This window comes from Lotus japonicus, chromosome 5 (assembly GCF_012489685.1).
Source record: "Lotus japonicus ecotype B-129 chromosome 5, LjGifu_v1.2".
NCBI lineage: Eukaryota > Viridiplantae > Streptophyta > Magnoliopsida > Fabales > Fabaceae > Lotus > Lotus japonicus.
In genome coordinates this window covers 5,737,035-5,764,709 of record NC_080045.1, presented here as the reverse complement: position 1 = coordinate 5,764,709, position 27,675 = coordinate 5,737,035, and the positions used below count along the sequence as shown (strand labels likewise).

General features: G+C 35.4%; 3 protein-coding genes across 6 annotated transcripts; 2 read left to right on the top strand and 1 right to left on the bottom strand.

Annotated features, from left to right (window-relative positions):
• Window positions 1-210: 210 nt before the first annotated feature.
• Window positions 211-6,327, top strand: LOC130720678 (70 kDa peptidyl-prolyl isomerase-like). 3 transcript variants are annotated; one of them, XM_057571355.1, is made up of 13 exons: window positions 211-428; window positions 516-602; window positions 722-946; window positions 1,082-1,162; window positions 1,265-1,345; window positions 1,822-2,016; window positions 2,802-2,891; window positions 3,011-3,186; window positions 3,381-3,503; window positions 3,595-3,741; window positions 5,108-5,235; window positions 5,325-5,424; window positions 5,903-6,327. In XM_057571355.1, the coding sequence occupies exons 1-13, from the start codon at window positions 245-247 to the stop codon at window positions 6,008-6,010; spliced, it is 1,725 nt and encodes a 574-aa protein (XP_057427338.1). In that variant the 5' UTR covers window positions 211-244; the 3' UTR covers window positions 6,011-6,327. The 3 variants fall into 3 exon arrangements, with proteins under 3 accessions (XP_057427338.1, XP_057427339.1, XP_057427340.1); XM_057571356.1 differs by lacking the exons at window positions 5,108-5,235; window positions 5,325-5,424; window positions 5,903-6,327 and adding an exon at window positions 4,025-4,235; XM_057571357.1 differs by lacking the exons at window positions 211-428; window positions 516-602; window positions 722-946 and adding an exon at window positions 977-997.
• Window positions 6,328-8,510: 2,183 nt separating this feature from the next.
• Window positions 8,511-15,564, top strand: LOC130717731 (WD repeat-containing protein PCN-like). Its single transcript, XM_057568075.1, has 11 exons — window positions 8,511-8,858; window positions 8,946-9,089; window positions 9,873-10,173; window positions 10,264-10,327; window positions 10,560-10,673; window positions 10,827-10,989; window positions 12,092-12,242; window positions 12,547-13,124; window positions 13,589-13,770; window positions 14,175-14,432; window positions 15,111-15,564. The coding sequence occupies exons 1-11, from the start codon at window positions 8,694-8,696 to the stop codon at window positions 15,382-15,384; spliced, it is 2,394 nt and encodes a 797-aa protein (XP_057424058.1). The 5' UTR covers window positions 8,511-8,693; the 3' UTR covers window positions 15,385-15,564.
• Window positions 15,565-17,828: 2,264 nt separating this feature from the next.
• Window positions 17,829-19,418, bottom strand: LOC130718296 (protein SOB FIVE-LIKE 5-like). 2 transcript variants are annotated; one of them, XM_057568848.1, is made up of 4 exons: window positions 18,807-19,418; window positions 18,498-18,578; window positions 18,313-18,370; window positions 17,829-18,212 (listed from the first exon to the last, which is right to left on the bottom strand). In XM_057568848.1, the coding sequence occupies exons 1-4, from the start codon at window positions 19,173-19,175 to the stop codon at window positions 18,184-18,186; spliced, it is 537 nt and encodes a 178-aa protein (XP_057424831.1). In that variant the 5' UTR covers window positions 19,176-19,418; the 3' UTR covers window positions 17,829-18,183. The 2 variants fall into 2 exon arrangements, with proteins under 2 accessions (XP_057424831.1, XP_057424830.1); XM_057568847.1 differs by having other exon boundaries at window positions 18,313-18,373; window positions 18,807-19,410.
• Between the last annotated feature and the right edge of the window lie 8,257 nt (window positions 19,419-27,675).

Genomic DNA, 27,675 nt, shown 5'->3' with positions numbered 1-27,675 from the left:
AAGTTAGTATCAACATGAAAGAGTTAAACGGTAAATGTTAGTAAACTCGAGTATCTTAAATGAGAAGCATATTACATAAATAGAGTCCATGCCACAAACACCTAAAACAAGTCAGAAAAAAATTAACTTTTTTTTTTAAAGAGAAAGGTTAAAACAAATGCAATCTTACTACTATATAAAATGAAAACGATAAAAGCCATTGTAGTAACATTTGTAAAAAACATTTTAGAAGCAAGGTGCAGCCATGGTGGTGTTGTCAGAGATTGAGGAAGATGAACTTGACGAAGAACCAGGCGAGGTCATTGAATCCGCACCGCCCCAAAAGCTTGGCGAAGAGAGGAAACTCAGTGGCGACCCGCCTCTCACAAAGAAGCTCCTCAAACGCGGACACGGTTGGGAAACCCCTGACATCAACGACCAAGTCACTGGTTAGTCTCACTCTCACTCATCATCGCTCAAAAATCTATGGTTATCATTATTCATTACCACTACACAATGCTCCTTTTGAAATGCAGTTCACTATGTTGGAACTTTCCTTGATGGAACAAAGTTTGTCTCCACTAGAGATTCTGATAAGCCTGAGACATTTACTCTTGGCCAAGGTGGAAAAAATAGCTTAATTTGTTTTAATTTTGAAGAAAGTCTTGTTTTTTATTATAATTTTCATGTGGGGTGTTGTTTAGTATTGATTATTTGTTGATGGGGTTGAATTGTTTGATAGTTCATGTGCATGCTGTGTTGGATCATGGGATTATCACAATGAAGAAGGGAGAGGTAGCTTTGTTCGCGGTGCCTGATGATGGCTCAACCTCGGTTATGCAGTTTGAGTTGGAACTCATTTCGTGGATCAAGGTGGTGGATGTTTTCAAAGATGGTGGGATCATCAAGAAAATTATGGAGGCGGGGAGCGGGAACGAGCGGCCTAGTGATCTGGATGAAGTCCTTGGTATTCTAATTTTTTTGCTTCCAAACAGTTGAACTTGACATTTGACAACAAGTTGAGAGTTATATTTCCATTTCATGTTTATGCTTTTGCTGTATCTGTTTTGGTCTGTTTTAAAATTTAAGATTGCTGCTGCAGTGAAGTATCATGTGGCGCTAGTTGATGGCACTGTTGTTGCAAAAACACAAGAAGAAGGGGTTGAATTTCATTTGAAGGATGGTATTTTTTTTATACTTGTACTCTTATTTTAGTTCCCTGAATAGGATATATAATTTCATTTTCCATCTCAGTCTGTGTGACCAATTATGCTACTGCTTGAAGGTCATCTTTTACCAAGATTGCCGAAAGTAATCATGACTATGACAAGGGGAGAGAAGGCTGAATTAATTGTTCAACCTCAATGTACGTTTAATTTTCTTCTACTCCATAATGTTTGTGTTTTATTACCTTTCTAGTAACCTAATAAAAGGTTCACTATATGTCCTTATGTTCTCAAAATATGAACTATCTTTGCGGTCGGTTGAAATGTTTCTGCTTTCTTCTAGTCAGTTTGTTTTACTAGTGCTTTAACTACTAGACCTTAATTGGCCTTGATAAATTGATTGATCTATGAAACTGCAAATATTGATGTTTTTGCATTAATCATGAAAGCCATTTCAATGCTAAGCCTGCTTTTGGCATAACTCTATTCTATAAGTTATCTTCAATCCCCACCGGAATCTCAGTAATTCATACTTCTTTCAAATTCTTCTTGTTTATAAGTTACACAATATCTGGATGCTAAGCCTGGAATTTTAGTTTTCTTCCTTAGCTTCAGGAATCTTGCGTTCCAGTATCGCATAATTATTTTAGAATTCTATTGCATATGGTGACTGCAGATGCCTTTGGGGAGAAAGGTAGAGAAGCTGGCAATGGGATCCATTCAATTCCCCCAAATTCAGTGCTGTGTGTTAATATTGAATTGGTATCCTTCAAGCCCGTCATAAATGTTACTGGTGACTCCATGGTGCTTAAGAAGATTCTGAAAGAAGGGGAAGGTGCTTTCATGGCCAATGAGGGTGCAAATGTTACTGGTGAGAAAATAACCATTTCATTCAGTTGATTTGAAGCAGAATGGATCTAGAGTTATAAGGATTATTGTCATATAATGTGATAGGAAATTTTGAACATATCGCTGTGCTTCAATTTTCTTTGACTAAATGATTACTGAATATTTTCAGATTGCAATTTTTCAAATCATATCTGGTATCTCCCTCAGTGTTGCATTATCATCGTATAAGAAACGTTGAATCTCTTAAACTATGTTGTTATTAAATGTGAAGTTAAAATTGAAATAAACTAATTTACTGATCATTCTGATGAATCAATAATTCAGTTCATATATCTTCTACACCGAAATTGGTTGAGTTGTGGTTAGTTTCAAGTTAATCATTCTCAAATCTAGTGTCACTTCAAGTTGTAGGAGACAAGGACTAGGAGTGTAAGTTCATTTGCCCCAAATTATCTGCCAATTCATTTTTCAAACTCCCTTTAACTTCCAATCATCACTAATTGTAAAAAATGAAGGAAATGTTTTTTTTAATGTATTAACTTTTGCATTTAAACATGCCCACTCAAGCCACACACAAATTAAATAGAAGATGCTTGTAATATGTTTGTCATTTTTTTGTTGGAATGGTTTGCTGTGAAAGCAGTCCTATTATAATTTTATGAGTATGTAAAATTTGTTATTTCTCTCGAACTAAGAAGATAATACAGCTATGATTTTATTAATTGCACAAAAACAAGTGAAAGAGGAAAAGGAAGAAGCCTCATTTTGTCATTTTACTAATTGGTTTTGTTAAAATTGCTATGGCAGTCAGCTACACAGCTATGCTAGAAGATGGCACTGTGTTTGAGAAAAGAGGAATTGATGACATAGAACCCTTGAAATTCATAACTGATGAGGGTGAGTTTATGGTTTTTATATCTTAACTACACTCCTTTGCATGCTTTTTCATCCCTTGTTGCGTGACATCTAGGAAGTGATGATACTAATGTTTTTATTTTTCTGTCTTTACTTTGTAGAGCAAGTGATTACTGGTCTAGACCGGGAAGTGGCAACAATGAAGAAGGGAGAGAGGGCCATGATTAGCATACATCCTGATTATGCATTTGGAAATATGGAAGTCAGACAAGATTTTGCTACTGTGCCTCCAGGCTCAAATGTAGTGTATGACATTGAGATGATGGATTTTATTAAGGTAAAAAGAAGAAGAAAAAAAAAATCCTCTGCCTTTCCCCTATAGACTAGGGTGGAAACTACAGATTAGAGAAAAACAAAGTGACTTGCAGTATTCTTTAGTTTCTCTTGTGATGTATAGTTTATCATTATATACATATATTTATTTGTATACATTTGTGTTTTTGATAGTTCTAACCTTTATTTGATTCAAAGGAGAAAGCACCATGGGAATTGAGTAGTAAGGAGAAAATTGCGGTAGCCGGGAGAAAAAAAGATGAAGGAAATTTACTATTCAAAGATGGAAAGTATCAGCGAGCAGGGAAGAAGTATGAAAAGGTGAATTATCTTGCAATGGCTCTGATTTGTCAAGTTTCATTAAGATTTTTCTAGTTTGTGATTCCGTGAGTGATACCTTGTACTTTCCCAGGCGGCTGATTTTGTTAGTGAAGATGGATCCTTTGGCGATGATGAGCAAAATCTAGCTAAGGCATTGAGAGTGTCGTGCTGGTTGAACGGTGCAGCTTGTAGCCTTAAACTTAATGACTTTCCTGAAGCAATCAAACTATGTTCTCAGGTAACAGCCAGTCATGTATAAGTTTTGAAGCAGTCAATTCTTTGAGTGGATTAGCTAATTGAGAAACCAAATGTGGGTGTGAAAAGTGATATGAAGTTGTATGCTTTAGGTAAAAACTAGTTGTGAGGTAAAGTAAAATAAACTAGTTCTCATAATAGCCCTAGTTTGCTATTTCAAGAATAAGTTCTCTGAATCATAAACTGAGTTACTTGAAATAACTATCTAGTGTTGCCCATGGTCTCGAGAGACCCGATTTATAACATCTTGATAGAAACCCTTGCAGAGATTGCTGAAAGATGAGAATTAACTCGAGATTTCAGAAGCTGAAATAAGAAACAAGCAGAAATGTAGCATCACGGTAGCTAGGCTAGCTCTTCAAGGGGATGGCTTTTCTCGTCACTCTTCCTCTTCCTTGCTGCCATGTATCTACTGAGTTACAATAAAATCCTCTTTTCATATTCCCCTTTTTCCTCATCAGGGTACTACCTTCTCCTTATTTCTCCTCACATAGGCCCCTGTACTAACAGTAAGGTATCTAGAACAAAGCTGTTTCATGAGCTGATGGTGCATAAGTGACTAGAAATTTACTGGTTTATGAGGGCTTCAAAACTGGCTGTGTTGTGATTGTTCTTTCCGTATTATAACACCAATATGTTAGCATTGTTATCTGCTGAAAAATACTAAATTTCTTGCAAGTAATGGCAATGCCTACATGTAACTACCACAACATGGGTGTTGAAAACTATTAAGATCCCACATCAAGTAGAGATATGGCCAAAGTGCTCCTTATGAAGGCTTGGCAATCCTCACTTCTTGAGTTAGCTTTTAGGGTGAGTTAGGTTTGGTATGAAAACCTATACTAGATTTGGTATTGGGGCCACAATAGGTGTCCAAGAATCTACTTGGCCTTGTGACTATCCCAGATAAATCAGTCCTACCTCCTAGAAAAATCATTCCTATAAACTTCACAGTCTAAATGTTCAGTTTTGGGCGAGAGGGGGTGTTAAGATCTCATATCGATTGAAGATGTGGCCAAATTGCTCCTTATAAAGGCTTAGGAAATCCTCATCACTTGACCTAGCTTTTGGAGGCCGATTAGGCCCTAAATCCAAGATAAACTATTAGACTGGCATATACAACTCCTGGTAAGCTTGAAAAACAGTTAAGTAGTTCAATACTGGAAGCTTCACGTATAGTGATGCATGCCCCTTACTGAAAACAAGGAAAAGATGGATTAATATCATCTCATCACTCAACTTATAACATGGAAGCTAAGTTATAAGAGTAGCTACCATATTACACTTCTCATTCTTTTTGGCGGGTTAGAAGTTTAACCTCCATATCACGTTTCTTCTCTTTTCATCAGGTGCTTGATGTTGAGTTTCACAATGTGAAAGCTTTGTACAGACGAGCGCAAGCATATCTAGAGACTGGAGACTTTCTCTTGGCAGATTTGGACCTGAAGAAAGCTCTTGAGGTGGACCCACAAAACAGGTAACTAGAGTATTGATTTTCTTAAGAAAATTACTGATGGATAGAAATGGAAGTTTCTCACTACGGGAAGTTTGTTTTTCATTTTCCAGGGATGTACTGGTAATGAAGAAGAAATTCAAGCAAATTCAAGCTGACAGTGACAAGAAAGACGCTAAGTTGTATGAAAATATGTTTGCACATAAAATAAAGGTGTGATTAATGTTTAGACTTAATAACTCTTTTTTGCACGTGTATTCAAAATTAAGAATTTGTCTTGCATTAAATCCCACTTGCTGAATCTTTGGGTAAGATTGAGTGCAGGTAGGGTTAAAATAATTGGTAATTTTAGGTAAGGACCTAACCCACGGTGATATAATAACAGGGTTTGGCTTAAGTTCACTCTTCTTTATCTAGTAGAGGGTGTTGTGTAGATTTAGGAAGTTGTCTTGCTTTTGTATTCACTTGTGAATCTCATGATTCCTCGTGGATCTATGACGCTAACCTGGGTGCTATAGAAGCATGGGATTTTCTAGTGTATGTTGATGCCTTGGTCAGGCAATGGATAATCAAATGTTTCAACATTTCACATGTTTTTCTCATTTTCATTTTGTTGCTCTTAATCTCTGTTGATTGTCCTGCTTCTACATAAACTATATTTGTAACTAAAGCTCTTACTCTTTTCTGGCAGAAATTAAAGGTTGAAAAGGTGGAGCATAAGAAGGAAAGCGAAGAGGTTGTGAGAATGGAAATGGACAAAGTTGATGATAACGCAGCTCCTCCTGATGGTGTGGTTTAGTTGTTGATTCTTGTTGACCCTGTAAAGTAAAAGTATACAATATAAAGCCTCTAAGTCTCTAACGGAAGAATATAATATGAAGTTATAGATGGTAGATGATGTGCCAAAGGTGCAAGTGCACAGTTTCGCATGGGGTTTTAGTTTATCGAACCTCAGCGATTGTGATAGTTTTACTCTATCGTGACCAATTTTACTTTGTGAGGATGAAAAACAAAAATAAAAGGGAAAAATATTGGATTGGTGGTTGTAACTTAGAAATTAATAAAACCGAAACGAGAGCAAGATTATAATTGAAATAAATTCAAGTTCAAAACGCACTGATGGTATGATTTCATTAACCCTCCTACGTATTTTCTCCAATTTAGTTATAATTAAGGATTCAATTAACTGTTCAAGGTGCTTAGACTAGATGTCTACTTACCAATTTCTCGCCTAAGTGTGCCTTCTAATTAATTAGTTATAGTTAATTCCTTAGTATGTAATTCTAGTTAATTAGAGATTAATCACATTCAATTCAGGTAAACACTAGCAATTCACTACCTTTATTCTTAAGGTGTACAAACCATTTGCTCAACTTCTCCTCAGTTTCTTAGATTCTACCAATTTCTCAATTGAATCGAACGTAGCAAAGTAATCTTAGCGTAACAGATTGAATTAAAATAGACAAGAAGTTCAAGAATACCAAAGAAATCTTAATTATAACTTAGAATTCAGGTTCAATACATGATAGGAAAGAAAACTAATCAAATTCCTAACACAAAAAAGAGTTTAGCTTGACATAGTCATGATAGCAAATCAAAATTAAAGTCCAACCTCAATATCTTGTCAAAGGATCACGTAAAACTCTAAGCAAAACCCAAAAGCGCAACTCTCCAATGTTTCACGTTGAAAAAAATACTTAACTAGGTAAAAAATGCACTTAAATGGAGTATGACTGTTATTTCGCGCAAATGCACGAACTTTGTGAAGGATCTCACGCAAAATTGGTGCAAAATATTCCAGCAGCGGCTTCCTTGACGTGTTTGCGCGAGATGTAAGAGGAGATTAGTGCAAAACCAGCGCAAAGAAATCCATATTGTTCTATGTATCTCCCTTGATTTGCTCATTGTTTCCACATCTTCTCCTAAAATAACAATAAAGGAAAATAATTAAAAACTAATAAAAGAGATTAATTAAAAGATATAATAAGATAACGAACCCAAATAACTTGAGTAAGTTCTAATGAAATCTATAAAAATCATAAAAAAATACCGAATTTTTTTAAAAACCACATAAAAATAGTAAAATCCATGGAATAATCCTAAAGTGACTTAAAATGACCAAAATATCCTAAAAATATATTAAAATGCATGCAAATAAACTAGAAAATAACTCAAACACCCTGGTTATCAGTAGTTTTCATGTTCATGCACCCAACGCTTACGAACACTTGACTCAATAATCTTTCTGTATTTTGGACGAACTAATACATACACCAAATTAAGGCGCAAGTCTTGCTTAATTGTTTATATGGGACTACTAACGTACTCAGATTAATTTCTCTTTATCATAATCAAATTGAAATCTAGAAGTTTCTCACTAAAATTAAGGTTGCTTACGGGTTGGCTTGGTCGCGATTGACGTGTTCTGCAGTCCAAGCTAATCAAATTAGGATGAGTTGGGGTTGGATTGATTTAACATGTTTTTCATGTACCAAACCAAATCAATGAGAGTTAGGTCGGGTTTATAGGTCCTTCACAAGTTGTTAATCTGTGGCTTAATAGCACTTTGGTCTACCCCCCCCCCTCTCCGAAGTTACCTTCCATCAGTAGTCTTAGTTCTCGGATAGTTTTCCGTAAAAAAACTAATGGTGACCAAAAGTGCGATTGAACCACAAAATTAATTGAAAAATAAAAAAATCCAGAAATCACTTGATCTTCATCTTCTTTTGCTATCACCTTCAAATCCAGAATTGAGATGACACAAAACCTATTCTCTCATAGCACTTCTTCCCCCTTAACCACCCCTCCTCCTCCTACTTCCTCACCCACCACCACCTGAATATAAAATTTATAATTTTTTGGTTTTCCAAGGTTTCTAATAGCCGGTATCCATGAGACTAATTCCCTGAGATTCTGAAATCACGCCAAGTGGGTAAGTCTCTCCTAACAAATCATTCTCCATACGCACCGCCAAAAGATCGTATTCTAAACTAAACGCTTAAGAAGCTCAGCTCGCTACCAGTTGTGCTAGAGTTTATTGGTATTTCATAATAATAATTTTGTGCACTAAATTCAGGGAGTAGTATAAAAAGTGTATTACTACTTGCATGCTCTTTTTTTTAGACAATTACTTGCATGATCTAAACAAAATATTAAACTTTTGGATCATATGTCCAAATGAAACAAAATTAAAAACCTTTGATGGGCCAATGAAAACAAAAACAAACCCAAGAGAAAGAGAGTTGGGCTATTTCAGAAAAGAGCAAGAATAAAGTCCAACCCCGCGCTTAAACCTCAGAAACAAACCTAACTATGGCCGCCATGTCAACCCTATTCGTTCTTTCCCTAATAATTATTCCTTCTTCTTCTTCTTCTTCTTCTTCCTCCTCCGCCTTCACTCCTTAGACTCACCACCGTGTTCTCTGCTCTGCGTGCGGTGCAGTCTCTCTCTGTCTCCAACAACCACCACCACCACCACCACCATGGGCACCAAACTCTACAAGATCAGCTCCATAGATTGGAAACCTTCACCCGTCATAGCCCTAGCCACCAGCCTCGACGGCCTTCGCGTCGCCGCTTCACGCCAAGACGGTTCCTTAGAGCTCTGGCTCGTTTCTCCTGGCTCCATCGGTTGGCACTGTCAATTGGTAAGACGAACATATATTCACTTCACTCGCTTTCTAACTTGCTGATGATTTTCAGTGTTGTGTTTCTGATACAATTTGAGTTTGCAGACGATTCACGGTGACCCTAATCGGAGAGCTTCGTCGCTTATTTGGTGCCCTGATGTCTCCAATGGGATGCAGTGTGGTCGGTTGTTCTCTTCCAACATTGATGGCTCGGTTACTCGCTGGGATCTTTTCCACTTGAAGCAGACGGTATACTGAAACTTTTTCCCCAATTGCCAATTTCAAGCTTCTGGGTTTCTTCAATAAAGCTCATTCACTCTATTAGAAGAGTAATGCTTAACAGTAGGAAAGTGTGTTGGTTGAAGTTGTGAAATTTACTGATTTGTCATACAAACATGTGAATTGGGGACGCCGTTTAGACGGTTGGTTAGGCATGGTTCTTGTTTGGTAGAGCTGGATGTCTTTGGGTTTTGACTTGTGATATTTATTTTTAAATTGTTGACTGAGTGTTTTTTTTTTTCCGGTTTTGGACGGTGTTGGTAATGTGTTTATATAAGGCTTATGAATGCTATTGCGAATAAAAGAGTAGAGAGTAGTGCTAGCAAGACACTCTTTCAAACTCACTCTCCAGCACACAATGTGATTGCTTTAATTTTTGTACAAGGTCAAGACTTTTTTTAAGATGTGAGAAAAATGTGTTGACTTTACAAAAATTAATCCAATCACATTCGAGTGTCTTGCTAGCATTTTACTACAAGAGCGTGTTAGCAGAAAATTTGTTGTGAAATTCACTTGGCGGTTTAAATTATATCACTTAATACTGAATAGAGTTAGGTGCTGCTAAAAGAAACGTCTGAATTGGGGACAACATTTTTTGTCTCGAGACGGTTAGGCATAGTTTGCGTAAATTGGTGGTTCTCCTTGTGAATGTGGTATTTATTATTATGTTGAGAGTGTCCTTTCGGTTTCAGGTGGTTTAGGTAACATGTTTTGTTATTATCATATCTTACCTAATGTGATGTGTGGTTGCAGACGGTGCTAGATTCTGATGGCGTCTCGATCTGGCAAATGGCTGCAGAGCCGCTGAAAAGTGACATGCCAAATGATGAGAAGATGGGTGATCATATGGGGAATGGGTACGTGAGTGAATTGCAAGGTTCGGATGAGCATGAGGACAGTGAAAGTGATTCAGGTTCTGATTCAGATTCTGATTCACCCAAGCAACCTGAGTATCCACGTGTAGCGATTGGTTATGATGATGGGGCTGTGAGAATTTATGCCATTTCTGATGCTGATGAATTTATATATGTAAAGTCCTTCCGTCGGGTCAAAGGTGAGATTTTCTTCCCCTCAATAATTTGCCCTGTCTTAGGTTTTTCGTTTTGTTATTGATTCCCATTAAGAGGAAGTATTATGTTTTCAGGACGGGTTTTAAGTGTGGCTTGGAGTACAGATGCTAAATTCATATATTCAGGCAGTAGTGATGGGTAAGTATTAATCCTGTGATTGATAATAGACCATTGCGTTACTATAATTTCACGTCATCTTTGTAGTTTCTAGGAATTTTTCGATTATCACTTATTTTCTTTTGCTGGGAACCAAGTATGAATGCTTAATTCTAAAAAATTTAGCAGATCCAACAGCATAATCCAGCTTTATTTTTAATTGATATCAGTTTAGCAAATATGTTCATGTTTCTTTGTCTCTGTCTCTTCGTAGGATAATACGGTGCTGGGATGCTGTATTGGGTAATGAAATCTATAGAATTACAGCTGGACTTGGAGGTTTGGGCAGCGGACCGGAGCTCTGTATATGGTCATTATTGTCTTTAAGGTGACAATGGAGCCATCTTTTTGTTAAACTGCCTTTGAAATTACCTAATAAGCGCACTTTGCAATTCATATTCAACATATGGTTGTTGGTCACACTGGATGTCACGCTACCTATTTGCGACCATCATTACTGACTGGGTTAATAATTATTTAGGTCTGGGACACTTGTTAGTGCAGACAGCAGTGGTAGCGTCCAGTTTTGGGACAGCCAACATGGAACTCTATTGCAAGCTCATTCTTTACACAAGGGAGATGTTAATGCTCTGGCAGCAGCCCCTAGTCATGATAAGGTGTTCTCTGCTGGTTCTGATGGCCAGGTATGGAGTTCCATAAATCGTAAATTCTTATGAAACTATTGTAATATTTTTTTTGAAAGCAAAAACTATTGTAATTATTAATCTTTTCCACATTGCAATAATCTGTTAAGTGGTTCTTCTCAGTGTCAATCCAGTTTACAGAACTAATCTGTTCGGCAATTCTTTTTTGACATTACTTATTCGTTGTGTCATACTGATACATAAATAAGCTGTGGAATAAAATGAGGTTGCACTATCATTAGAAAGATCTTAAACTCCGTTCATTGCATTTGTTCTTAGAGACTAAGCTATGGCAATAGAAGAGATGTAATTTCATTAGAGTGAGGTGAGGCCATTTTAACTGACACAGATTAAATGAGCATGTTAAGTAGTGTAGGTTTGCCTTGGTTGAATGTGTGATGTTACAAAATACGAAGGGTTCTTAAAGATTTAATCATGTTCTTGATTTCATTTCTTCTTACCTCTTCCAATGTGGATCTTATATCTTGGCCTTATTAGGGAAGAGTAAGAACTGCCATGTCCAACCTCAACCTCTGTTTTGATTCCCCATCTCAAACTTCTATGTAACTATGTTAAATAGTACAACGAGAATAAAGCCTGGTGATAGATAATTTATTCCATTAGAAATGTATTTCCATTTATAACAATCTAGTCCCTTGGAGGCAAATTATTGTGTTTTCATCCATGCAAGCAAAAAGTACTGGAGTTGTTTGCTTGCAACATGTTTAGATTTTGCATTCTGGTTTATTTCCCGTGCATCCTGTAAATCAAAATAGCTACTGTTACATACCCAAATATGCTTGTCTTCCTTGTGATCCAAATGTAATTGTCTCTGTATCTTGAATTGCTCTTGCTTGAGGTCCATTGTCTATCTATCTCATCAATTTCTCACATTTATAGTGTTCTGCTCTTGTATACTCTTAAGACATTTCATGGTGTGCTATCCATTAGTAAATATATTGTGGCGGCGTTATTTTCTTTCATTTAACTTTTGTCTGTTTCCTTTCTTTGGCTTTTTCCAGTAAGATGCAATGTTATCCTTTACCTAGTCTGTTGACCTAGTGAATTATAATAATGTTGGTTTATTTTATTTTATTTAAAGGTTATTCTGTATAAGCTGTCTGGTCAGTCATCAGCATCTGAGGATAGCAGTTCCTTGAAAATGATGAAGAAATGGATCTATGTTCATTATATAAGGGCTCATACCCATGATGTCAGAGCCTTGACTGTTGCCGTACCGATTAGTCAAGAAGGTCAAAATTCTATTACTTAATTTTTTTATTCAATGAAAGTTGTATTAGTTGTCTACATGAGCTTAGTTTACAAAATACGCAAATGTTTGAAATGTAGTGAAATTTTTTTGTTGATCTTTTTTAGATATGAAAATGTTTTTTTATGTACTTTTTTCGAAAGGTCAATATTTTTGCTGAAAAGTTATTTTCATTGTAGAAAAGGCATTCATTTTTTCTGTAGAAAAACTGATCTAAATTACCTGTATAATTGTAGTAGAAATGCATCTCCAATTCTGTTCCTTAACCATGGACCTTTGTTTAGCAGATTCTTTGCCAGATGAGAGGATTAAAAGAGCTCGACGTGAGGGAAAGCCCATTGAATATAGTTACCATAAGTGGGCTCATTTGGGAGTTCCGATGCTTATATCAGCTGGAGATGACACAAAACTCTTTGCATACCCTGTAAAAGAATTTACAAAGTTTTCTCCGCACGATATCTGTCCCGCGCCTCAGAGAACACCCATTCATCTAGTGCATGATACCGCCTTCAACCAATCACCAATGCTATTGGTCCAGTCTTTACATTGCATAGATGTTCATTTGCTGCAACTAAAAGATGTTCACACAGCTGGAGCCTATGCGAAGACTGAGATACTTGCCCGAGTGAAGAGCAAGGGATCTCGTAAGATAATTTGCAGCTCCATTGCTAATTCTGGGGCGCTTTTTGGGTACTCAGATCATGTGAAGCCTAGTCTTTTTGAATTGAAGAGGAGTGAAGGTGGGAAAATAACATGGAGTGTTAGTAGAAGGAAACTTCCTCAGAGATTACCATTTGCCCATTGTATGATTTTTACTCACGACTCCTCTTGGTTGATTGTAGCTGGGCATGATAGGAAGATATATGTAAGCAGCAATACTTCATCTTTGTCATGGTTATTGGTCTAAATAACAGTTTAGTTTAATATGATTATTATACAAGTTGATTGTTTTTGCATATTCTTTCCATGATTTTTTAGACTTCTGTAAAACGATGGTTACTTCATAATTTATGACAATCATGCTCTGCATCATCTGCTGTTTACTATTCTGGAATCTGGATCCTGTTAGCTTGGTGAATTTTGTTACTTGAAGACTGTTTGCCTTCTATGCTAATCATCATTGTTATTATTATTATTTGGTTGCTAAATTTAAGCTTTGGCTGACTTCCTAAATGTGTTTGTATAATCAAATTATAAATTTCTCTTTCATTTGGTGGATTTGCATGTCAGTGGTTTCCATATTGACAGGTTGATTTGAATGAGATGATCTTTGGACTAAAAATCTATTTAGTTTGTATTATTGATACTCTCTGTTGTTGAATGCTGTAGGTTGTGGATGTCAGTTGCTCGGAACTAGTGCATACTTTTACACCCTCTCGTGAATTGAAAGACGAAGAATTACCTCCAACCGAACCTCCTATAACAAGATTATTTACTAGTTCGGACAGGCAGTGGTTGGCAGCCGTGAACTGCTTTGGGGATATATATGTATTTAACTTGGAGATACTAAGGTGTTGTCTCTTATTTGCTTAACCTTTTTTTTTAAATTCAAGATACCTGTAATAATAGTTGCTTTACTGCAGGTAGCTAGGACATCTAGTGTTGCTTAAGATGATTGAAAATAAATGAACATACTTTTGGGAAGACCCACCAAAATGCACATAAGACAACTGTCAGAAAGTATTTATTGACGCTTGTTGATAATTTTTTAGTGTTAGTTTACACTTCACAGTATCAAATCTTTTGTTCTGGTAGCAATTTATTAAATTACGGGCAATACCAAGGGACACCTTATTATCCTCACAACACTCTTTTCCTCATGCTCTTTGATCTGGGGGTGGGAGGGACTCCATGAATGATTTGATTTTAGTATTATGTTATGGTATTTTCTAATATAAACCTTTTTATGTAACAGGCAACACTGGTTCATTTCAAGATTAGATGGTGCCTCTGTAACAGCTGGTGGGTTTCTGCCCCAGAACAACAATATTCTGGTAGTTACGACTTCCTCAAATCAAGTGTATGTGTTTGACGTTGAGGTCAGACAATTGGGAGAATGGTCGATGCGGAATACATTTGTTCTTCCCAGGAGATACCAGGAATTTCCTGGTGAAGTTATTGGGCTTTCATTCCCTCCCTCAGAAACTTTAACGGCAGTTGTTTATAGTTCCAGGTATGGCTTCTTTTTCCTCTTTTAAATATGGTGATTTTACATTGATGAAATGATTGAAATTAAACGAGAAAGAAGTACATGTCACATCTAAAAGTACTTTTTTGGCATGACATCAAAGATTTATTTATGTGAAACTGGAGACATTTTGTATGTTTGTTTGTAAGAAACTGAATGCAGATAAAATTGCTTCTACTAAAGTTTGTTTTTGTTGGAATCTTTAACATAGGGCAATATCTTCATCTGTTGGTTTGAAATTAGGGTAATATCTACATCTGTTGGTTTGAAATTAATGATGGGCAAAACTTAGGTACAGCTCCATAGGTGCTGTTTGTACAATTATCCAATTATGACATGACATGACATGTAGGTTGAGAAGTGGGATATTGAAGGTAGTTACCAGATTAATAAATATTAAGAAAGTGGGTGGGTGGATGAGTTTTTTATTGGGCAACAACACAAACAATACCTATAATATTGTTCCTAAGTTTTGTCCATTATGATACACTGAAAATTATGATACCTTGTTGGGTTGATAATGGCAACATGCTGAAGTTTTGATACATCTATTACGCAATATCAGAAGTTTGTTTTGATATTTTAACCATTACTCACTTGAAATAGGAACTACTAAAGTATTAACTTTATGTTTCTTATCTTTGGAAATTGCTATATATTCAGGGCAATGTGCTTCATTGACTTTAAGTTGCCTGTGGAGCAAGATGATAGTGAGATGCTACTTACTCAGGATTCAGTGGGTAGGAATATACAAAATTTGAATGTTAAGAAAAGGACTAAATATAGGAAGAACTTCGAAGTGGTGCCATTAGAGAATCCTGTTTTATTTTTAACCCATATTAAGAACAATTCCTTTTTTATGATTGACAAACCCTGGTTGGAAGTGGTCAAAAGTTTGGAAGCTTCACCCGTCCACAGACATATTTTCGGGTCATAAGCTACCTGATAGAAATGTTCTCAGCTTGATGGAGATGCATCGTGGGGATAAAGGGGTCCCTTTTTTGTTTTACTTTCTGTATCTCCATGGCTGGGATCCAGAATCATGTATTGTGTTATCATAATCAATTTTGTTCCATTAGTGATAGCTTTACTATATAATTTATTTTTTATTTGCACATTCTGTTGTTTTACTCATTCCTTCCCCTGGTCCCTTTTTTCCTACTTCTTGCGTCTGAGATAATTAAGATATTATTGAAATGGATTTAACATGTAGAGAATAAATATAGGTATGAATCTTTAGGAAGGAAAGAGCTATTTTTTGGGTTCAGTGTATGGACTTCTCTAACTGGGCATATATATGAGGAGACCACCGGCACTGACGTTGAGAATTTTTGTTCTCTATGTTGAATAGATTATTTTTGAAGGTAATGCGAGTAATTAAAACTCTTAATAGAAAAATTAATGGTTGGAATTTTTATGATGTATTTATACATGTATAACAAATTATGAAATTCTTTACACTTGGGAATTTTTCAATGAAAGGCTTTTATGCTCAATTTTACCTTTTTAAAGTGTTTTTCTCTATTGAAAAGCTAAATCCGGATTCAAAAATAGTAGTAGCAAGTGCAAAAAGATATTCACTTTTATCTGTTGTTATTGTACTCGATTCAAACTATTAAAGTTGTGCAAGTGATAATTATGTCTAGTAATTTGGAACAATGGTATGCTTGTGAAGTGTTTGAGTGAGGGATTTATATTAGAAAGAGAAGTGATCATTGATTCAAAAGTTAATAAATAACTATGTTCGTTATTGTATTAAGTTATGGAGCTATATGGAGTTTTTAATTTTTATATTTTAATCCAAGATTGTAATTTTCCATTTTATCTATATATCTATATACTTCACAAACTCACGTTTCTGAACTAAAAAAAAGAGATTTTATGAAATATGTTGTTTGGTACCCTGTTGGGGAACTTCATAATCAGTTATGGTTGAGTAAAACCATATTTGGACGACAATATATCATTCGAGTGTCATCTCGGAAATGAATTCTAGTTCCACAATCAATTCTGATAGAAACTATAGTGAGTTTGTAAAGTCACCTCTTTCATAAATATTTCCAAACATAAATCATATCAATATTATCAAAGTAAATTTTATCTAAAATCAAATCCAACACACTGCAATTAGTATCATTATAAAATCATGTTTACTTCTCTATATTTGATTCAAATGGAATAAAAAAGATGTATCAAGTCAAGATCTTCAGGCTAAGTTTCATCAGAAATTTGCTTTTGACATGAAAGTGTCTGATATGTTTTATTTTAAATTTATTTTCACCAAAATTGATTATATGAATACTCAATGCCTATAAAAAAATTATGAATACTCAATGCGACAAATACCAAGTAAAAAAATCACGTTTGAAACCTACTTTTTTTTGTTTGCATTTCATTGGCTTTAAAATCTGTGATATAAGCAATGAATGTGTACTAACACCACATACAACTTCCAATCACACACATCAATCACAGAGTGCACAAGAAAGTATGAATGACTAGTGAAAGCAAGGAGTGTTTGTCCGTTTCCAAATATCTAAGTTCTTTTTCTAATACATCCATGCAGTTGGTTCGAGTCTGAGGATATAAAAAACTTTGAAAGAAAAAAAAAGAGATTTTGTTGGATATCCTAGCAAAACAAATATTCAATAATTGTACCGAGTGAAGTGTTATGAATGGATCTCATTTCAAGTGGGGTAGCATTAGCAATCACAATGTGGTGGGGCTGCCCCTTTAGGCTGAAAATGAAGCTTGGCTTTAGGCTTCATTTGGATACTTTGTCTATTTTGGGTTCCATGCTACTTTACCTTGCCATATTTACCCACCCAAAGTGGTTGTGAGCTAGCCTGGCAGTGCCTCAACTTAATAAAGTGGGTCACTACTCATTACTATAGCCTTTTGGATTTTGATGTATGGTTTCTAGGTTATGAATGGTGAAGTGAAGGTACCTTCCCCTTCTATCTCTCTCTCTCCCCCACTAGTGGTGAATTAGTTAATTCAGTTTTATGTTTATCACTGGGGAATAAGATGAAGTGATGGGAAAAAAAACAAGTGAGAAAGAGTCATGTATGTTTGAACAAAGTCAACAAACGGATTTGCATCCCAAATTTTTAATCTCGAAGTTAGTGTTAACGTTCACTTGGAGTGGTGCTAACTTTTTTCCAAGCATTGCGTTATGGAGAGGCTATGAGACTTTGTTCGCATTCAGTCAATGGTTTGAAAAACATAATTAATGTATGTTTGGATACTAGTTGAGAGTAATGTGAACAAATTTTTCATCCCAAATTATAATAAGATTTTGTTCACTTTTAATCTCAAAGTTAATGAAGTTAATGTTAGCGTTCATCGGACCGGTACTAATAGGTATCCAAACATACCATCTAATGAAGAAGACTTGGGAAGTCCCAGATATGCCTGCCACTGATTACAACAAAAGAAAATGGAAGACAGAAACCTTATTCAGTTTCTTATATTCTCTTAGGTTGTTCCCAACTGTAAGTAACATAGGAGAAAATTGAAAAAAGTGAAATTAAGCCATGAGATGAGAGCTTTTCTTTTCCTAATCTTTTTGGAAAAAGAAAAGAGAAAAACAAGAGGGAAAAAAAGAAGAAAAGAAAAGAAAGGGGGTTTCTTTTGACAGACACTGAACAGCTTCTCTCCTTTGACATCCTGTGGTCTCTCTTTTCACAGCAATGCAGCAGCAGTGACAATAGCTAATTAGCTACCACAAAATCTTTCATTTCCCTTTTCCTCCATCTATACCACCTGAGCAGAGATACACCAAGAACTTGTTAGCATGTTTTCTTTCAACCCTTTTTGTGTGAAACAAAAAACAGAATGTTCAAGTGTTAAGACAATGAATCACCTGGTTCCTGTGAAGATAGTTTTCCAAAACTGAAGTGCTTCTGGAATTTAGTCTTTCTCTGCTGCATAGACTAACAAATTAAGCTCCACACAATAAAATGTGCAATGCAAGTGGCTGATAGAATAGTCATAATGTATGCAATGGCTAATTAATGAAAGAACCAACAATAGAAAATGGAGTTGTACCTTTGTTCTTGTTGCAGATACACATTGTGAAAAATCCAATTCACTTTCTACTCCTCCATTCCCTGAGAAATTGTCTTGCTTCTGTTCAATAACAAAAGAACACATTAACGTTTTTTTCTTGGTTGCTAATGAGAAACTATAGGGATAGTGTATGTTGGGAAACTTGCTCGAAAACCATATGAAGCTGCAGAAGCAATTAAAATCAAGGTGATGCCAAAATCATGGTAGACAAAAGCAAATTGCTTCTTCGGCTTCACCTGAATGAGTTTCCAAATATGCATGTAGACATAATATGTGAATGGCATTAACCTTGTGACTCTCATTGGGCCAGCTAAAATCAGGGGAGCTTGCAGTGTCATCAAGAAGTGAAGGTTGTTGAATTCTTCCATATTCTTTAACCTTCTTCTTCTTCTGGGATTCTTTGGTTGTAGAAGAACTGTAAGGATATTGCCAATTTCCATAATGACATTCATTGTCATAATGTGGAGGTCCAGAAGAAGCATCCGAAACCATGGACAAATCCTCTTCAGACTCCTCCATTGTTGCTCCTTTTCCTTCTTCACACTCCCCAATCCCACCTCTTCTTTGGAAGTAACTTTCAGAAAAAGAGGATTGGTCCAAGTAATGGGTCCAACCAGATTCACTAGCACTGCTGTATTGTGAAGCAGAAATATCCATTCAATTCAGCCTCTATTGCTTCTAGTAACTAAGCACAAAGGTTGATACTATTGTATAGATTCTCAATATGGTTGATCAAGTGAAAGAAAAAATCATAGAGTGGTAGAGGACCTATAAAACTAGAAGTAGTAGTTTCTGCTCTATCTCTGTCTCTCTATGCCTCTTACCCTTGCTCTGTGCTTCTTATGTAGTTTTTCTTAGCATAAGCAATATTTTAGAAGATAATAAAAAAAAAAATCATTAGCAAGCAAAGAGAGAGAGAGGAATTGCATAAGACTTTTCTAAACTGTGTTTGTCTTTTTGCACAACCCTTTCTCCTTCTTATTTTATCTTTATATGAATGAATCAATATTGCCAGTTGGCCTTGTGTGCGTGTGTGTACTAGAGTGTCTGCTAGTGAAGAGTGAAGAGAATGTGATATTTAGACACACAAATAGTGCAGACATGCACACTCCAAACATTGTAAATACCTCAAAAACACCACATTTTTCTTTATTTCTATATCTTCTTATCACATCGATCATATATCACATCCGTTACTTTTATCTCTTCTCTTCCTTACTCACTCTGAATGTTTGTTGGGTGTTTTTATTGTGCAAATATGCCTACTAGTCATTTTCTTTTGTGATAAGGGGAGAGATTATGGCATTGTATTACCATGCTCCCATCAAGAGATAGTGCTGTCCTTTCATGACAAAAAGTTAATCTTAATTTGGCCAAGTCACAACTAATGATACTTTAATGATTAGTTTTTTTGTTTCTATTAATGGTAACGAGGTTTGCAAGTTGACTGCATAATAAATGGGGTCTGCTCCCTCCCCTGTGCCTTTGCATATCTTCTTCCCAACTCATACATTGTGTTGTGTCTGTTTTGCAACAACCAACAAACCAATTTCTTCAGTTATAAATCAAGTGTGACATTTTTTTTTTCTCATGAATTTCTTAGGTGATTTTGACATGTAGATACAGAGGAAGATATGAAAAATTAAAAATCAAACCATCAATAGATGTTTAGATTTGAATGATCTATTATTGGATTTGATTCAAGTTGTGATGTCTTTTAATTCATATCACCAACTCCTAATGAGAAAAGACTTTTTGTTTGGTTATTGGTTTTGTACTGGTCTCAGAAATCAATACTCACCACTTAGCAGTTAGCATTACTAACTATTATCTCTGTTGTCCACAACTTAAGGGTTGCTTTGTTTTCTTTCCCCTTTTTCTAGCTGAAATTGTGGAGCGCAGAAGTTACCTATAAATGGAGATGCCTTACTAAAAGGTTAACTGAAGGGGATTCAAGATTTTCAGAACTTCTAATAACATTTTTGGAATTCATTATAACGCCACAATCAATTTTGAGGAGAAACTTCCATTAGTAGCTTCTGTGTGCCATAATTGATTGAGAAAAAAATAAGTTGATCCAAACATGCTATTAGATGGACAATTACAGTAGTAAAACTAGTTCAAGTGATTGTGTAGTTTAGTTTGGTCATTTACTTTGGCATAATTTTTAGTTGTTTGTTTCTCTCATAATAATGTTCTATAAATGGAAGTCTCCCCATAGGGCTAGACAGAGCCACGTTTCACTGAAAGGAACCACTGCTGAGCACCTGATTTAAATGTGAAGCTAGTAAGAAGCATTTATGCTCACAAAGTTGCAATAGACGGCTTGCTATTTGAATTCAATGTTTTCTCAATGCATAAATTCTCTGCAGTTATTGTTTTGACAGAGATTTTTACCTGGCCATGTTCTCTTGTTTGTTTCCTTTTCCTTTTTACCATATTTATTCAAATGCAAGATGTTACCCAAGTGGTAACACTGAATTTCCTCAAAAAAGATAACTGAAAGTTACTCATGAGTCAAATTTAAACCCCAAGGAGTTGGTGCGTGTTTAGATGCCTATTGATGCAAAGGGAAGGACTATCATTTCAATCTATAAGAATAATTTCATTTAAATTTTATTTATAAAATGTACATATATTCATTTGTACTAGTACCAAAAGATATCCTAACATAACGTGGTCAAGTGAGACAATAGAGTCCATCACAAGTGACAGATTGGAGCTCTCGTCTTTGGATGAAGTAATTGTAAGCTTTTTGAAAGCACTTTTTACTTTTTTCAATCAAGAGGCTCTTCATGTCTTGAGTTGGCGCATCATTGCCTAATCCTAAAGAAAATATCTACCAAACGAAAATTAATGTAAAAAGAACCCCAATGAGTCGGTGTATGTTTAGGCACCAGTTGATGCAAACTTTCATTTCAATCCATACGACGAGTTTCATTAACTTTTTATTTTAAAGTGTGTATTCGCATCCATTTGGACAGTGTCAATTGATATCCAAATATAACCTTCATAGTAGGTTCTTTCACATGTCACATGTTCGAGCGGTTATGCTTGAATGAAGTAAATATAAGTTTTTTGAAAGTTCTCTTTGAATTCAGAAGATTTTTGTGTTAAAAAGTATATCTACAAAAGAAAATTAATATAAAAAATGAAATTTAACGTTGAAAGAATCCTCAACGAGTTAGCAGATGTTTATGCACTAACTAATGCAAGTTTTTACTTCAATTAATTAATAGAGTTCTGTTAACTTTTTGTCTAGAAATTGTGCTAACAAATGACATAACCTTGGTCAAATGTACAATAGGTTTGACTGTTTGAGATTCCATCCTTGAATGAAGTAAATGTAACTCTTAAGTACTCTTTGAATTCAAAGGCTTTTCTTGAGGCACCATTCACTCATTCTAAAAAATATCTACAAAAAAAAAAGTTAATGCAGAAAGTGAACCACTCAAGTTGAGAGGACATAGTACAAGAGATAACTACGAGCATACAAGAAACTAGAGTACAATTCAGGTTCAGAAAAACCACAAATCTGCAATTTGCTTATAGGGACAAATTCTCACATGATCCAAACGGTAGAAAATCCATATAGTACTCACAACACACATAGGCCCCAGCAAGAGTAGCTCTTTGCTTTATGTGTGATTGTTGTGGGAAAAATATTGTCACATTTGGGTAAAATTAGCCTCTGAATATGATAGGTATCAAGCTTATTATTATTGTACTATGTGTTTAGAAATTATTTCACAGTTGATTCTAAAGGAGAAATTAAATTTAGAAAGAAATTACGTGAATAGCTTCTAAGTAATTAATTTTGAAGAAGCAGAAGCTGATCCAAACATAAAATTCTTCGTTTGACAAGTGCTACATGATAGAATCAATTAATTAATCTTGCTTTCTTAGATGGTTTCATGCCAATTTACTATTTAAAATCAATCAATTAAGGATGGTCACTGACCCTACCACATTTCAAGAAGGCAATGAACCACTATGATATGCTTAATTTATTTTTATTTTTAGGGCTCGTTTGGCACGCCGTATTAGGCATGATAGTATAAGCTTATACAATACATTATGAGTTATGCATTGTTTGGTGATGACATTGTATTGTATAAGCTTATCCATCAAAGTCCCCTTATACGTTAAAATGACGTATTATTTAATCCATCATGTGAGTGATGGATAAGGCATGATAAGATTGTGACGTATAAGTTACCATCACCACCACTGTCCATTGCTAACTTACACCATCATTGGCCCCACCACCGCCACCGGTGTTGCTGCCACCACCCGATCACCACTGCCCTACCGTCACCACTGGTGTTGCCGCCACCACCACCACCACCGCCGCCGCCACCGACACCACAACCACCACCCTATCGCCACCGCCACCACCATTGCCTCCACCCTCCACCGTCGCCGCCACCTTGCTGCAGCCGCCACTGCCTTACCACCACCACCACTACCACCCTATCGTCGCCAACACCACAACCACCATCGCTGCCACCACCTGATCACCACCACCACCACCACCGCCCTACCGCCACCACCGACACCACAACCACCACCCTATCGCCACCACCACCATAATCGTCGCCACCACCGATACCACAACCACCACCCTATCGCCCCCACCACCACCATTGCCTCCACCCTCCACCGTAGCCACCACCCTATCGCAGCCGCCACCGCCTTACCACCGCCACCGCCACCCTATCATCACCACCACCACAACCACCATCGCTGCCACCACCACCACCAACCTATTTCCGCTGTCACCACCACCGCCACCAACACCAACCTACCACCATTGCCACCACCACCACCAACCTACCACCACTTCCATCACCACCACCACCACCGTTATAATCACCTCCATATTCGATTTTTATTATATATCATTATTCAATACTTCACTAAACATAAAATTGCATTAATTTAAACGATATGGTAAATTATACAGAGTATGGCCAAACGCTGGATAGTATAAGAAAGTTATCAGGGCTTATACTATCATGCCTAATACTATCAGGTCTTATACTATCAGGCCTTATACTATACGTCGCACCAAACGGGCCCTTATTTTTAGTTGTGTTGATTGACAATGAAATGTGACTTTATGTAAAGATCATAGGGCCATTATATGATTCTGGTCTGACTTCAATTGGTCCCTCCCTTTTAATAGAAGGTGTCTCTTTGCAAGGTTTCTAATGCATTCTGCCCTGTTAAGCACTGAGGTTATCAATCTCAATCATATCTATCTGTACAAATTTGAAGACTAAACCATCTTAAATAAACAAAACTATGATACAAAATAATTATCATGAGATTTAGGAGTTAGGACGCAATGTTTATAGAATGGGATTTTGGGAACCAGAGAATCCTGCTCCAAATCTCATCCCCCCCTTCTTTTATTCTTTCCCCTGAAATTGATGTAGTCTATATAAATTTATTGATTTAAATATACTGCCTCCATTCTTAAGTTTTTGTTGTTCTAGTTTTGTTTTTTCAATTTTTTGTTTGTTTTAAATTTTTTTTAATTTTTTCCACTAATATATCTATTTAATAATCAAACAACAAAATATCTATCCTCTTGTAACAAAAAAAAAAAACAACAAAATATCTGGAATGGAAGTAGCATATGCTTTTTTGAACTTGTCTAGCTCTTTATTTGTTACCATTATTATGACATATGAGATTAACATAAAGTTATTATGAAATGGAAGAGGCAAACAGAAAATACGTTTAACATATATAGGAGCATAAAAATTACAGTAATTTTCCAATTCTTATTTGTTATATTCATTTTTTTAATTTGATTTGTACATATCTAACAAAGGGTATTATAATAACAATAAAACAGTTGATGAATATCGGTTTGGGTGGAGACTCAACCATAACTATAATTTGTGGCGATATTTAACACCTTCATATTGCAGAATTTACAGAAAAAATAAACACTACAATTTATGGTGGTAAAAAACGGGCACAAACTATCAGGTTTTGCTAACCTCTAAAAACAATGTTTATAAAGCTAGATTAAATTTGAGTGTCATTTATAATGGCTAAAAATATATTTTAACCAAATTTGTATAAAAAGGAAAAGCAAATGAAAATTAAAACTTTTTTTTAGGAAAGTCTTATGTTCAATTCAATCTGAAAATGATCAGATGGTAGAGAATGAGACTGAAGAAGAGACAGAACCAATCAAGACTCACCCACGTAGATGAACAGTTCAAAACATATGTAATTTTCCTCTACAGTCACACTAATTATTAAAAGAAAACAAAATTGAATAAACAGAGAAAAAGACACTAAAATAATACCATGACAGGGAGGAAGTATCTCCTAGACCTTTCCATTTGATATAATACAACTACATTTTTATACATTCACATTCAATTTCTCCCTCATTTTATTTATTTTATTTTCTTTTTCTTTTACTATCACATCACCTAAAATTTTAAATTGCAGTTACAAAATTGCAAATAAATACGGATGAATGCGCTCATAATGGCTGTCGCAATGTTGATGCTGGACTCCCAAACCTTTGTGACATCACCTATTATATCTCCCAATTCTAGCTTGTATTTTTTTAAAATACTATTTCCCAATACAACTAGCATCGCTTCTATTTGTGAAAATATTATTTCCCAATACAACTAGCAGAGAGATTGTCACTCTATCAGCATGGGGTTTTCAGAAGCACAAAGTTTGCTTCTATGGTCCCCTTCAGATGACAAAGTCAAAGATAACTTATTGCAACAGTGCCATACCACCGACTGAGAAATTCAAAGTCTTGCATGAGATTCTCTCCCTTGCATGTCCACTATCAACTTTCTTTCCTTTTCACAGCCAGGACTATCAATCCAGTACATATCTTATAGATTGAAGTCAAAATTTCAGCTTCAACTTCCATCTATCTATACAAAAAATGTCACAAGATGGTAAAGGATGAACTATAGATGATTATGATTTCTAACTCTAGTAGTGTCATAACTCCTAAGTATAGGCCAGCATTTAGAAGATTATCTCAATTATCAAGTGGACGGGCATTAATGAATGAGAGCTATCATCCATGAAACAGTAGCGACCGGTAGACATACCAACAGGGTTGACACCCAAAATACATACAGATTGTGGCGATTTTTAACATCCACAATTTGCGTTCATTTTTCTAAATGAATGCTGATTATGACAGTTAAAAACGGTTATAAAGATGTATATCAATGGGGTGTTTGTTAGTGTGAGTACGTTCATCAATAATTTCTGTCTCTTGAAACCAGGCCGTCTCAACCCTTAGGCAAGTAAAGCCCTCGCTTTAGGCCCCAATTTTTTTTTAAAAAAACTATTATATATTTCAAAGGAAAATAATTCAAAAATAGATCAATTAAAAAACATATTGAGTGCCTAAAAGATTGGATCTATTAAGCACAACATTTATTTTTAATTAAACCCAATTTATTGTGTATTTTGAATTGATAAAATGCAGAGGAGGGGTGTGACTTTTCATTTGATCTCTTTGGATTCTTCTTCTTCTACCTCTCAAATTCTTCCATTACTTCATTTCAAAATAGGTTTGAACAATTTAAATTTCATAATGATATTTTTAGATTTCTTTTTAGCATTGAGAAAATAAGGTCATTTGATAATGAAAAGTTAAAAGAATATTGTCCTAATCTTGAACGTTCATTAAAACATAATGAAAACTCAGATATTTATGGACTGGATTTATTTACAAAACTAAACATCTTAAAAGAAATTATACATATAAAAAATGATACACCAATTGACATACTTAATTATGCAAAAAGAATTGACTCTTTCCCAAATGCATGTATTGCTTATAGAATAATGTTAGCCGTTTCTGTAAGTGCTGCTTCTGCGCAATGTAATTCTTAAAAATTAAAAATAATAAAATCATATCTAAGATCAACAATGTCTCAACTAAGATTAAAGGGTTGACTTTATTATCTATTGAAAAAGAAATTTTTAAAGAAATAAATTATGATAATTTAATAAACGATTTTGCATCTCAAAAGCCTGAAAAATAAATTTTATTTAAATTATTTATATAAAAAATATAATTTTATAATAGCTCAATTCTTAGAGTTTGCTTTAGCCTAAATATTGGTTCAGACCACCCTGCTTGAAACATGCGAATTTAGGGTTCATATATCATGAATGACAAGTGCACGGACGTCGTCATTCATCTAGCACTGAAGTGACCCAAGACATAATTAAAATCTCGCTTATTTTATTGTCCTTCTCAAACAGGAGCTAAGTCAATCTAAATTATATGAAGCTTCAGCTACAGAGTGGTCGTGGTAAAATGCCTACCACCCCTCAAGCGCTAAACTCGCACATACATTCACTTGTTTGTCAGGTTCAGGACCACACCAAAAATATGCAAATGATTTAAAACTTAAAAGCATATAAAATATAACAAATGATATATATATACATTATCTCCATCACATGTTTTAACACCTAATTTCTTTATTTATTTTTTTTTTGAAAAAAATTAACTTCATTTTAGATGAATCCACTATCTGTAGTGTGTTGATCGTAGGTGAAAGATTAGTCTCATAACTACCGGTTATGGAAATACCTTAATTAAGAAAAAAAATGAAACCTTAGTCTAGTTTGCATGAAGTTGAAATTTATTGTTACCTGAGAAAAGAAAATAATAGTTTCTTGTATCCAGCGATCAAGTGGGCACCGGAAGTGGCTTGCAAGACATTTCAATGCTCAAGTCAACGAGGTTGATGGAGAAATAAGGGTTAAGGCTAGAAGGTAGTGTGTACTCGATGAGTGTCTCCTTAACATGTATTTATACATTAGTATGTAACAAACCTTAAGGGAATCATGTGAAAATATGGTAGGTATATGTTGATATATGATATACTATCCGATAATAGTACATATTACCTCAATTAGGAATTCTTATTCTCATATGCGTAAGACACTGTTAGGTATTGAGTCAAAGTACTTGAGCCAATCATTTTATTCTATAATAGTTACCTCCGGTTCGAGTAACCGAGACATTAAGATGCTTGGAATGTCAAGATCCAAGATAGCTTGAACATGTGCGAAGCTATGAGATGCTTGACCTGCCCCTACGGTATACTCGTGATACGAGATGAGCTTAAAA